Source organism: Chiroxiphia lanceolata, chromosome 3 (genome assembly GCF_009829145.1).
Source record: "Chiroxiphia lanceolata isolate bChiLan1 chromosome 3, bChiLan1.pri, whole genome shotgun sequence".
NCBI classification, from domain to species: domain Eukaryota; kingdom Metazoa; phylum Chordata; class Aves; order Passeriformes; family Pipridae; genus Chiroxiphia; species Chiroxiphia lanceolata.
The window spans coordinates 381,685-393,125 of record NC_045639.1 but is presented as its reverse complement, the minus strand read 5'-3'; the positions used below and the strand labels follow the sequence as shown (position 1 = coordinate 393,125).

At 44.4% G+C, this 11,441-nt stretch overlaps 1 protein-coding gene across 5 annotated transcripts in view; it reads right to left on the bottom strand.

Moving 5' to 3' along the window:
- CFAP61 (cilia and flagella associated protein 61) overlaps positions 1-11,441 on the bottom strand; it is a 94,637-nt gene that overhangs the window by 40,860 nt on the left and 42,336 nt on the right. For all 5 annotated transcript variants that reach the window (XM_032681757.1, XM_032681758.1, XM_032681756.1 and 2 more), the window contains one exon: positions 9,947-10,074. In XM_032681757.1, the coding sequence (XP_032537648.1) occupies positions 9,947-10,074 (128 nt within the window). The remainder of the gene's footprint in view (positions 1-9,946; positions 10,075-11,441) is intronic.

Below are 11,441 nucleotides of genomic sequence, written 5' to 3'. Positions count from 1 at the left end.
GCTTCAAACAGAGTAAACTGCTTCTGCTGCTGAGTGTCACATTTGTTCAGTCTTTAAACACAGGCTGGTACTTGGGAAAATTATCAGAACCTTTCAATAAGTAACGGTAGCTGCAATGCCCAACCCCAGGATTCACAGCACATTCACATATCCCCAGGCACTGAAATACAGGTCTCCTGAACACCAGAGGGGAGCTGAGTGCTCAGCCACGGCTCCTGCCGGGCACCGGCACAGTCACCGCAGGGTGACAGGTTGGGGGACTGGGACCAGGTCACTCTACACCATCCTCCCCTTTCCTCCACAGAGCTTTGTTAGTTCTAGGCTAACAGAAGGATGGCTTCTTTACTGCAGCTTTTGATTCCTTACTGCTGCCTAAAAGCTCTTAACAACTGAAAAACAACCAAGGCTCTGGAAACAGGTAGTGGGTGTCAGGGGAGGGAATGACTTACACACTGCTAATAAATATAACAATGCCTGACAGGAAACAGGGCAAAGCAGAGGTTCCCATTTGGTGAAAAAGTCTTCAAGTTAAGAGACTGAACCAGTGCAACATTAAACAAGTGCACCTGCATTTTAGAAGCAAATAATTCCAGCAGGGATTCACGTTGCTGTGGATACAGAGGGAAGAACAGCTCAAAGATACTGGTAAAGCAGGGAGGGATTAGAGTATCTAGGGAAATAAGTAAAAGGTGTTGGGTTTCAGTGCACAGCTCTAGAGGCAGGCTACAAAAAAAAAAAAAAAAACAGAACCAGAACACTCTGGTCCTCAGAATAATACAGGGTTGTCAATTTACTGTGAACATAATCAAAGGGACAAACAGAAAAGTTTTAGTACAGTATTTACATATATCCTGTTGTTTGTGAATCTGTTAGAATATTTCTTGCTTGTTTTTCTGGATTTTTGCCTGATGTCTTGCTACCTTTTTTTTTTCCCTTCTGTGTGCAGAATAATGATGGAAGCTTAGATGGTAGAAACTGCCTGAACAAATAATTTAATCAATTGCTTTCATTAAGCCCCTCATTATCACAATAACTCACATCACTTTTGTTACAAAAAACAAAGTGCAGTAAAGTAGTCCCCATGAACCTAAACATATCAATTTATTTGAAATCATGCATTTTTAAAAATTATTTTTCCAGTAATTTTTAAAATCTAAAATAAAAAAGGGAGACAGAAGATAATGCTTTATCTGGCTCCCAAAACTGGTAACTATGTGCACTGTTCTCCTGTACACATAATCTTTAAAAGATGATATCTGGAATTATAACCTATCCAAAAGTAAACTCCTAATGCCACTTGGATCCTCAGCTTCACTGTAACACAGTCTTTGTAAAAATCACATCTTGAGATAGTTCTGAAAATGGTAAAACATAGTGTAATTTCAGCACTAAATGCTGAAAACTGCAATGTGAAAGCCTTGCATTGACAAAACTTCAAAATCAAAGACCTGTCCTGAAACAGAAAAAGGAACCTTGAGATTTTCGTGGGGAGGAAGGAGCCCAGAGCGAGAGATGACAATAAAGTCCCAGCAAGCAATACCCTGGTGTTGAAGGCACAGAAACTCAGCGTGCCCAGGTGTCAGTCCCACTGATCAAGGCATTTAGAGACAGCAGTTTCCCTTTTCCCCCAAAACATAACCATTTATCCAAAGCAGCACCCCTTTTTGAGGAAACATTTCAAGAACTCAACAATCAGGATTTGACTTGGAGAATAGACTTCACCAAAAGGAAAAGATACTCTAACAGATTTTCCAGCTCCACACAAAACTCCAAATAAAAATGCTGAGCTTAAAGGTTGCTCATACGAATAACCAGACAGAAACCCCCCTCATTGCTGTTCCCACTCCAGGGTTGCTCTGAGCACCCTTTGCAGGCGGTGTTTCCATGCTGCCTGCTGGAACACTTTGCTTTGCTGGAGCCTTCAGTCAGCCACAGCAGCAGCCCAAGGGTTTGCTGTTTGTACCAACACCCACCAGAAGTGCCCGTGCTCCAGAACCTCCTCTGAGTGCATCAACTGCAGCCCCCAAGCAGCATTCCAGCTTCACTGCTGACCAACAGATGTCCAGCTACAAGTTATCCCTCTTTAATTACAAGTAAATAAAGATTATCCAGTTCTTAGGAAAAAGTGTTAAGATTGTGAATGAATTTGCATCATGAAAGAAAGGACAACAACAAAGTATTTACACCAGGACACTTGTCCCTGAAAGGGTCAAGGAGGGGCTTTCCACACATCCGTGTGTTTTCCAACCTGTGTCCACGACTGTCCCTCCCATGCCCAGGGACACAGAGAACACACCAACAGAACCAAAGAGAAGGGAGTCTCCTGGGCAGCAGCTCCCGTGGGATTGCCACTCCCGAGCCCAGGGCAGGGGGAAGCCACTGCTTACATCAGTGGGAGAAGGCACACCTTCTCCTTCCCAGAACACCAAATATTTCCATTCCAAGACCGGTCACAGCACTGGGAAATTCACCACCCTCTTTCATTTCAGAAAAACACTCTAAATCCTTCAGAACAGAGAGATTAAAAGAAAAATGTTTGTGTCTGATTTTGATTTTTAAAAAACTCCAGATGCAATTTATTTAAAAACAAGAGTCATTTTTTTAAATGACACCTCAGCAAAATATTTCATCACATCCCAATTACTTCCTCCTGGTATCAAAACAACATGCTTCCTTCAAAAAGTTACATATTGATGGAGCAGTGCTGTTTATTGCTGTTTTTTCCAGGCACTTCCCACCAGGTTTCTTGGTGACGAATTTTACCAGATGCTGTCATCCAAGGAAGAGGAGCCTATAAGCCCAGGCCACAAAAGCCACCGCTGTCACCACTTTTGACATCCTAGCAAAAATCCATTAAAAAAGCTAAAGAATATTTCCTTCACCCTTTGACTAACACCCTTCAAGGATGCTGGGAGTGCTTCTCTCCACCCCACCTCCCCCAACATTATTATCCCACTAAACCCAAACACAGCCCTGTATCAGTTACTTGAAAGAAAATTAACTCTCTCCCAGCCAAAACCAGGACAATCCTGTGTCAAAGCTGTTCCTCTCCAGTTAAATTTGGTTTCTCCTGCTAAATTATATCCATTTATCCTCTCCCTCTTCCCCCTTTAAGGGATCAGTCCTGAACTCCCTTCCACAGGGTTATTTTACTGCTTGTCTCTCTCATCGTCTGCCGTGACCCTTTTCCTAGAGAATATAACTAAACACATCAGCGACTCTGACTCTGCTACCTTCCAATTCTTTTATTAATCCCTCCTTTTTTAGGCAGCTTTATAGCACCCCACAATCTTGATTTCTCCCTGTAACCAAACATGTCTTTCCAGTTTCTTCTTTCAAACTCCCATCCATCTCACAACTCATGTCTCTGAAACATCTCAGCCTCCTCTGTGGCTGTCACTGCTTTTGTCCTTCCAGCCACCTTTCACTGCTCAGCAGCTGGTTTTGCTTTCCTCACCTGTGTCATCTTTTCCTATCCTTTTTTGCAACGTTCTTCTTCCACTGATTGTGGCTCTACAATGTAATTCAGTTGAGTCTTTTTTCCTTTGTTAGACTAATCCTTTTCTGCACTTTTCTTCTCAACCCATACTGACCTTGGCAATTTTACCACTAAGCTCTTCTCCCTCCCTTACCCACCTTGTTACATTTTCTCCCAAGCCTCTGACAAGGTGCCAGCAGGCTCTGAGTGTGCTGACCCCACTCAAATGCAGCACTTACCAGCAGACTTTTAACACCACACAACCAAGGGCCAACTACCTGTTTATTGACATATTTGCTTATTTCTTTCCTTAGTCCAACATCACTTCAGGCTCAAACATGAACTGCCTTAACACTCTGCACTGAGCAGTACTGTGAGGATACAGGCAGTTTTTGTAGCACACTACAGACCACATGAGGACTCATCTGACAGAGCTACACATTTCTTAGGAGGCTCTTCCAAAAACTTAGAGGATCCTGTCAAGATCTGTGGCATTTCCAGGATCTAGCTTATTAAAATCAATGTGGCCAAGTCCTTACAGTATGAATTGCTCAGAACAGGGAAACGTAAAGAGCTCTTTCCTTGGCCCATGCAAAATACATGGGCCCATGCTAATCAGACCCACCCATATCCTTGCACGGGGTCATTCACAGCTACAGAGTTCACAAGGGCAAATCTAAGGTAGCTTTGAGTCTGCCCAAATCAAAGTACCATCCAACCACTGCTTCAGTGAGAACGCTTCCTTCCTAAAATTTCAATTTTCATTCCACAAGTGTTCCAGCATTTCATCCTGTTCAAAAAGGGCAATTATTTTTCTAGACAGAAAATGAGGGTTATCTGATGATGGCCTTGGTAGTTACAGTCTCTCACTGTTTAATTGCCTGGCAGAGTCCAAATCACAGTTCAGAGGCATCATCTCCATTTTCCACAAATATAGGTACCATAAATTGGGCAGTAAAACTACAGCGTGGTTGAAATTTTGTTGGTTTGCCTACTGCTGGGTGAGTGCTTCAGTGAATAACACAGTGCAAATTCCAGCTTGTTAATTGGACACTTTTAACATTATTGGCCAATCCCCCACGTTGAAACTACGGTAGCGGGGTGCTATGGCTGTCTACTTACCAGAGTCCAATTTTCCAGATTACTGCAGAGAAGAGGAGTATCTTGACTCCATGATGTTGCCTGATGCAGATCTGGCCAACGCTACCTTCACAGAGATGACAGAGCAAGCCCCCCAGAAACACCCCCCGACATCAGACAGACTGTCCGTGAACCTGAAGGGCTTGAGGTTAGTCCCAGCTGCTGCCCAAGGACCCCACGTGCTCCTCCTCCAAGCAGGAGCACACATAACTTGAAGTTGTATATTCTGAGGCACCACCATGGTGCCAGGTCCTCCTACCAGAAAGCTGGCAGCCCAGGAAGGACAGGGACACAGCTGGGCCAAAATTGCCAATCCCAACCATGTGCCCGTGGCAGTGCAGTGCAGGGCTCACAGCACCCAGCGCTGGCAGCTCAGCGGGCACAGCTGCCTCACTCACCGGGCAGCTCCACAGCCACAGCTCCAGTCAGGGGGTGCCCAGCTCCTCAGCAGGGCACTGGGATGCCCTGCAGACCTCCAGATCCTTCCTGGGATCTGGAGGGTCAACACAGCGATCCAGAAAAAGAACCTCAACACTTCCACTCAATAAGCATTCAGAAAACCAAGCCGGTCCCTTCAATTAGTGACCTCCACTTGTCACCACTCTGCTCATCACAGTACACAAACAAGCACACGCAAACAGGAACCAAATCCACACTAATCACTAGCGGGAAGGATCACATCTTAATCAGACAATTCATTTTTTTCTCCACTGCAGCAGCCTGAACAGCCTGCTGTGCTTCCAAACCAACCCACAGGCAGCTTACAGACTGCCCTGGAGAGCTGAGGGGTTGCACCCCCTCTGTCACTTGAGGAGAGAGCTGGAGAACCTAAATGCAGTGTTTGCACTTGGAATGCTTCTGTATCTGCTCTGAACCACGTTGATCAGAGGTACCAGGTTACAAAGCTCATGGTGCTCATGTCCCACTGAGTCACCAGGAGGGGATGACAGATCCAAACCAGCATTCTATAAACCCCTTGTGACTCACTCCAAATTTGAGCAGGCTTTGTATGAGAAAACTACTATTGCTGAGATCAGCTTTAACATGCAACAAGAAGTTATGAGTGTTCAAATATAAATAGTAGCAAGAAAAAATTTACAAATACTTAAAAATTTCAAGTGTGAAAGGAAAGTTTGGGCTCAGAGAAATGTTTGCATATGTTTAAAGGACACGTACTTCAAGTGGAAATCATCTCATTTAAAACTTCAGTCAGCCTGGAAAGCCAGACTGTAACTATAAAATAAGCCCATATTGATGCTAATTGAGCCTCGCTTTCTGGCAGAGGCTGTTAGGAAGGCTGATCCTGACCCACATCCTCTCCCCTCATTTATGTCTGGTATCAGTCACTGCCATTGTTCATTGTGATCCCGACTGCGCAACAAGGCCAGCTATGACCCGTCTGATTTATCTCTGTCACAGCTTGAGCTCTGTTCACCAGGAATGATGGAAGGCAACAGTGTCTGAGGGATGCAGGCCCGGCAACACTGAGCACATGGCCTGGCTTTGCCTTGGTATGAAGAAAAGGCAGAGGGAAGCACACGTGTATCAGTTCATGTGGCAAAGACAAATAGTACAAAACAATGGGGATCACTAACCCATTCATTACATGTTAGCTCTGTGATCAGCAAGTAAGCACTAACTATTTAATTAGTCAACTAATTAGTGACAGGCAACATGGAAGGCTTCAGATGTTCCCAGACAAATGCAAAGATAAAAAGCCTAATTAACCAGCAAGCATTATGCTAACTACTGCCAAACAGGCCAGATGTGCAGGATATTGTGCACCCCGGTGCTGCCAGATACGGCAGCGGTAGCTGCTCTGTTGGGAACCCTGTTCAGACCCTGCCCTTTCAGAGCTGATCCTGGGTACCCTGAACTCATCCTGCAGAGAAAAACTCAGATTTACTGTGCTGGACTCTGATTCTACCCTAAGAATAAAGTTCAGGGCTTTGACAAAAGTTACTTTAATCCATCTGTTTTTTTAAACACGGTAGTTATTTTAATGCACCCGTACGGAGAGGGAAATGGATTTCACGACAACTTCATATGAAATATTGTGATCTGAGCCACCATTCATTTATGGCTACTTTATGTAGCATGCTATGTATATTCCAGCATCTGCAGAGAGTAAGTCATTGTTTACACCAGGGGTTGGATTAAGGAGGTATTCAAAATCATGGATTAAGAAGGGTTTTCCCTATAATCAGAACACAATAGCGCTTTCCACAGCTATATGCAAAGAGGTGGAGAAAAGCCAATTGGTTCCCTGCACTGGAACCAGTGACAAGATACTGCTGGGAGCAAGCTCTGCATTCCTGCAGCCCAACTTCCACCCCAGCAGCTGGGGCACACAGGTTCACAGGCTGTTCCAGGAACTAGCCCCTGGAACAACCTGGAAATGCCGGGGTTTGCAATCCTGTGTTCTTCTGGCCTAATGCTCCTGCCATGTCCATCACTCAAACTAGCAAAGGAAAAAAAAAACCCAAACAAGAAAACCTCCCACTGTCACACCTGTACCTCCCAAACACTGGCTGGTCACCACGAGGGAGGCCAGGCTCTGCCTTTGGTACTGACTCCACCAGTCACCTGGCTCTCCAATAAAATCCATGTCCACTGCCAAGAAAAGCAGCAGTACAGCTCAAAACATGTCTGCATATGATTACGTTCCAAGAAAAAGATCAGGAAATACTTATTTGAATGGTGAAACCTGAAAAGGGGTATCACCTGCACTGCCCCAGCACTGGATGGAGCACACGAAAGCAATTTCCCAGGGCTCAGAGCACCCCAGGATCAGGAAGAAGCTCCCCACACTCACAAGCTACTCCACACACTTGTTTGTAGCATTTCTGCAGGGCCCTGTGAAGTGAAGGACTCTGGTGGGTGCCCCAGTGCTCTGTCCCAAGGCTCCAGCAGCAGGAACCAGCACAGAGCCAGAGGGCAGGGCAGAGGTTTGGGAAGTCCAGCTGCCAGCACACACTGCCCTGAGCAGCACGGAGGATTCCGAAGCTCATCTGGGGTCCGGGTGGGTGTGCACAGTGCCACGGCTGCTCCATGGCACTGCCCCAGGAGTGCTGTGCCCTGGGATGTGCTGCCCACAGCACAGTGGGAGCAGGAGCCACCCCACCACAGGGGAGCAGAGTTCACTCTTAGGGTTATTTCTCTGCTTAATAAAAAAATGTATTTCTTCAGTCTCAAAGAAGTTGAAAACATTTGCAAGATCAAGTTCTAATAACTGCCATGTCGGTAAGTGAATTACATTTGTGTGTTTCCATGGTGACTGATAATGTAAAATAATTAAGTATGAAGAATAACAACGAGAAAATAACTTCCTCTTTTTAAGGATTAGGGCTCACAAATTGATTCAATCCAGCTATTTTTAGTGCACGTAACCTTCGCAGGGAATATTAGAAAATTATGAGCAAATTAAACTAAACTGCTTTAAAAGGCCTTCACATTGATCAGAAGGCTATTTGCTGCTGATGTGAAAATTAAAAAGTAATCTTTCCTAAATTTATACCTCTATTAATATAAACTCAGTGCACTCAGTGGCTTCTGGAGCAGCACCCCATGGCTCAGGCGGGAGCTCAGCTGTGCAGCACTGCAGACGAGCTCTCTGCTACACACGAGGGGGACGTGTCCTGCAGGAACTCTGCTAGAGTTGGGATCACACTAAACTCCTGCCTGGAAAGCCTTGCCTGAGACACTCTGAGGGCAACACCTGTAAAGGCCTGTTCACTACAGACTCAGCTGCTGGCTGACACACCTGGAGCACAAACACACTTTGGTTTCCCTCACGGTGTTTGAAAGCACAGCAATAAACAGCACAGGGTGAGTAGTAAGAAAGAGGTTAAAAGCTCTGAAGTACATCTTTAACTGAATTTAGGGTGGAACTGAAAGCCTAAAAGGTGCTAATAACAGGAGGATGAGAGGAAGTGATTTACCCCAAGATAGGATGCTTTACAGGAAAAGTCAGGAACATAATAAAGAGCAAGGAGCAGGAATTTTCTTCTGCACTGCTCCAACAGTACAACATTCATAAAGCACTTCAACTTATTCTTCTCTTGACATACTGATAATTTCATTTGTGATGTCATCAATGGTTGTTGTAGAAATACAAATTCCTGGCTTAACTGAAAAAAAGGCAGAATTTTTCATTCTCTGTCCCCCCCATTAAAGCACCAGACTCCCCCAGTTCCTGTAGCATTTTGTCATAAAAATCATGTTCAGGATTTGAATTTCATATTCATTTCTGCAAGTGTTTCAAGACATCTCTAGTATGTGTGAATAAACTGCAGAAAATACTGACTGCATCAAAGAAACTGCATTTTCACAGTCTGACTTCCCAATAAGCCCCTGAAACTGCTGTGGAGGAGGTACTGGCACAGGAGGTGCAACAGTGAAACATCAGAGAGGGCACCCTGTCCTCACTTTGGGAAGGCTGTGAAACAGCAGACCTCACCCACCAGCTTTCCCTGCCTTAGACAGGGAAAGGTATAAAAACAGCTGCATACTCCCCTTCCCCACAAGTTTATACAGTTATTTACTCCAATTTGGATAATTCCAGATAACCACAGCAATTCTATTTGCAGTTTTACTGCTGAAAAAATGCTTTAGTGAATGCTGCCAGCACATGCTCCAGGTGGGGTCACTGACAGAGAGTGGTGTCCTCTGCCAGACCTTTCCCACACCCACACTCAGGTCTGCAGCAAACCAGCAGAGGTGCCAGAAATTACAACTGTGATTCCTGAGCAATCCCAAACATCACAAACCTTACCAGCATCAAAGGAATCAAAAGGTGTCATGAGAATCAAAACATCACAGTGAGACAACTCAACAAGCTCACGTGGCACATTTCTGCACAGCTCTGAAAACATGGCATCATCACAAGGGAAGGGAAGGAGGGATCCAAGCAGCGATTTGGGATCCCACTGGGCACAATTGGCTTTAAAGGTCAACACTGCTTTGGAGCACACATGAAGGGCTACTGACTTCCACCTGTAACAATCTGGTGTAAGAACAACATCCAAGGAGACTTTAAGTGCTTCCAATTCTCGTTGTCAGTGTGCCTCCACCCTGAGGATCTCTGGGTAACCCAGAGTAGCTCAGCAGCCTGGGAGCCCCCGAGGAAGCCAGGGTGCCAGCACACACCTCTCTGCAGCTACGGGTGCTCAGACCCGTAACTTGTCTCAGCAAGTACTCTGACACAGACTCAAGGCACACTTCACGTGGAAGAAACAAGCCCCTTCATATAAAAGGGACACAAACAAGTTCCTTCATACAAAAAGGAACATATTCTTCTCAGCAAAGGAAACAAAATTAAAAACTTACCAAAAAATCAGTGTTTCCAGAAAAGAGATTCCAACATCGGATGCACCAATCACCACAATTCTAGTGTTGATAGACACTTTAGATTCCAGCACCAGCTTTCGATTTGTGAGGTTCAAAGAAAAACTCAACTGTAAAAACATATGGAACATGACACAGAAATGCATTAAAAAAGCAGCCAAAGCCTGCTAAGAAGCATTAAACTCACAGTGATGTGTTACCTTGCATTCACACCAAACTTTTTATGGCTCACTGACGTGACTAATAGCATGATTTTTCTGTGTACAGCACCAGATAAGTTATACAGAAATGCTGAAATACATGCATGTTTAATAGGTCACAGAAAATTAGCAGAGCTGAATGATCTGGCTTCTCCTGAGCAAGATACTCTGGAGTCCTCGGAGGAGAGGACAAAACACCACCTATGCTATCACTCACTGCATTTAGCAAACACCTGGAGAACATGCATTTCTATACTGCTAAGGTCATTTTTATGCCTTCTAGAGCAGTTTTCACTCATGCTGGTTTATTTATGGAAATGGTTTTACTCAAATTAACTAGAAACTTATATTTTGAGTGTCTTCATGTGTTGAATTGAAAACTCCCAAAATTATCCTTCTCTTTTCTTGAAATACAGAGCAGCCACCCAGAAAGTCAGGTTGGCACATGCATAAGCAAGTACCACCAGGATCAATACTCCAGTCACAAAATCTTAGTACAGCATTTGTAATTACTAATCTCAGTTTCCATACTACTTAATGCACACCCTGGCTATACAGGCAATAGACTCCATGTGGTTTTTTTTTTTCTCCATGTGTCTCTAAGTCTCTTTACCCAACAGAGATTCTCAAAATCAATATGCAAGAAAGACCCAAGAGGTAACATTGCATTTGACAATTTTTTTTCTGCCCTGAACTGTATTTAGCTTTTGAATTTCTGATGGAAGGCAGGGAACTACTTCCCCATCCAGCAGTACAACACACTGCATTTTTCTGATTGCTCTGGGTTGCCTACATTCCCATTTCATAGAATGCATAAGTACAGAGTCATAGATGCACTGGGAAGGCCAATGCAAAATGGAGCCACTTCTGATGTTTGTCAGACGCTTCTCCTATAAATTCCTGCTGTGGCACTTGGGCAGGAAGCAATCCAAGGCTTCTAACAGGTTTTCCTCTACTACAAATAGAAGGCAGAGGGTTAATGATATTAAGCCCTCTGAATTCCTCCTATGAAATTACAGTAGAAATATATTCTCTATATATTAGTTGACAGTAATTCAATAGATGGAGAGTGTTTTATTTTAAAGCTATGGTAATTACATGTGCCTTCTCAAGAAGTTCGTGGCACACTGAGATCCCCAAGAGATCTTTTATGCCATGTCTCTGCACTGGTGGAGCCCCACAGCTGAGGTTTCAGCACAGCCCTGGCACAGGAGGAGGAAAACTGTCTGGAGAATGACTAGTGCTGTCCTTAAGGAAAGATTATGGACCAATGCCTT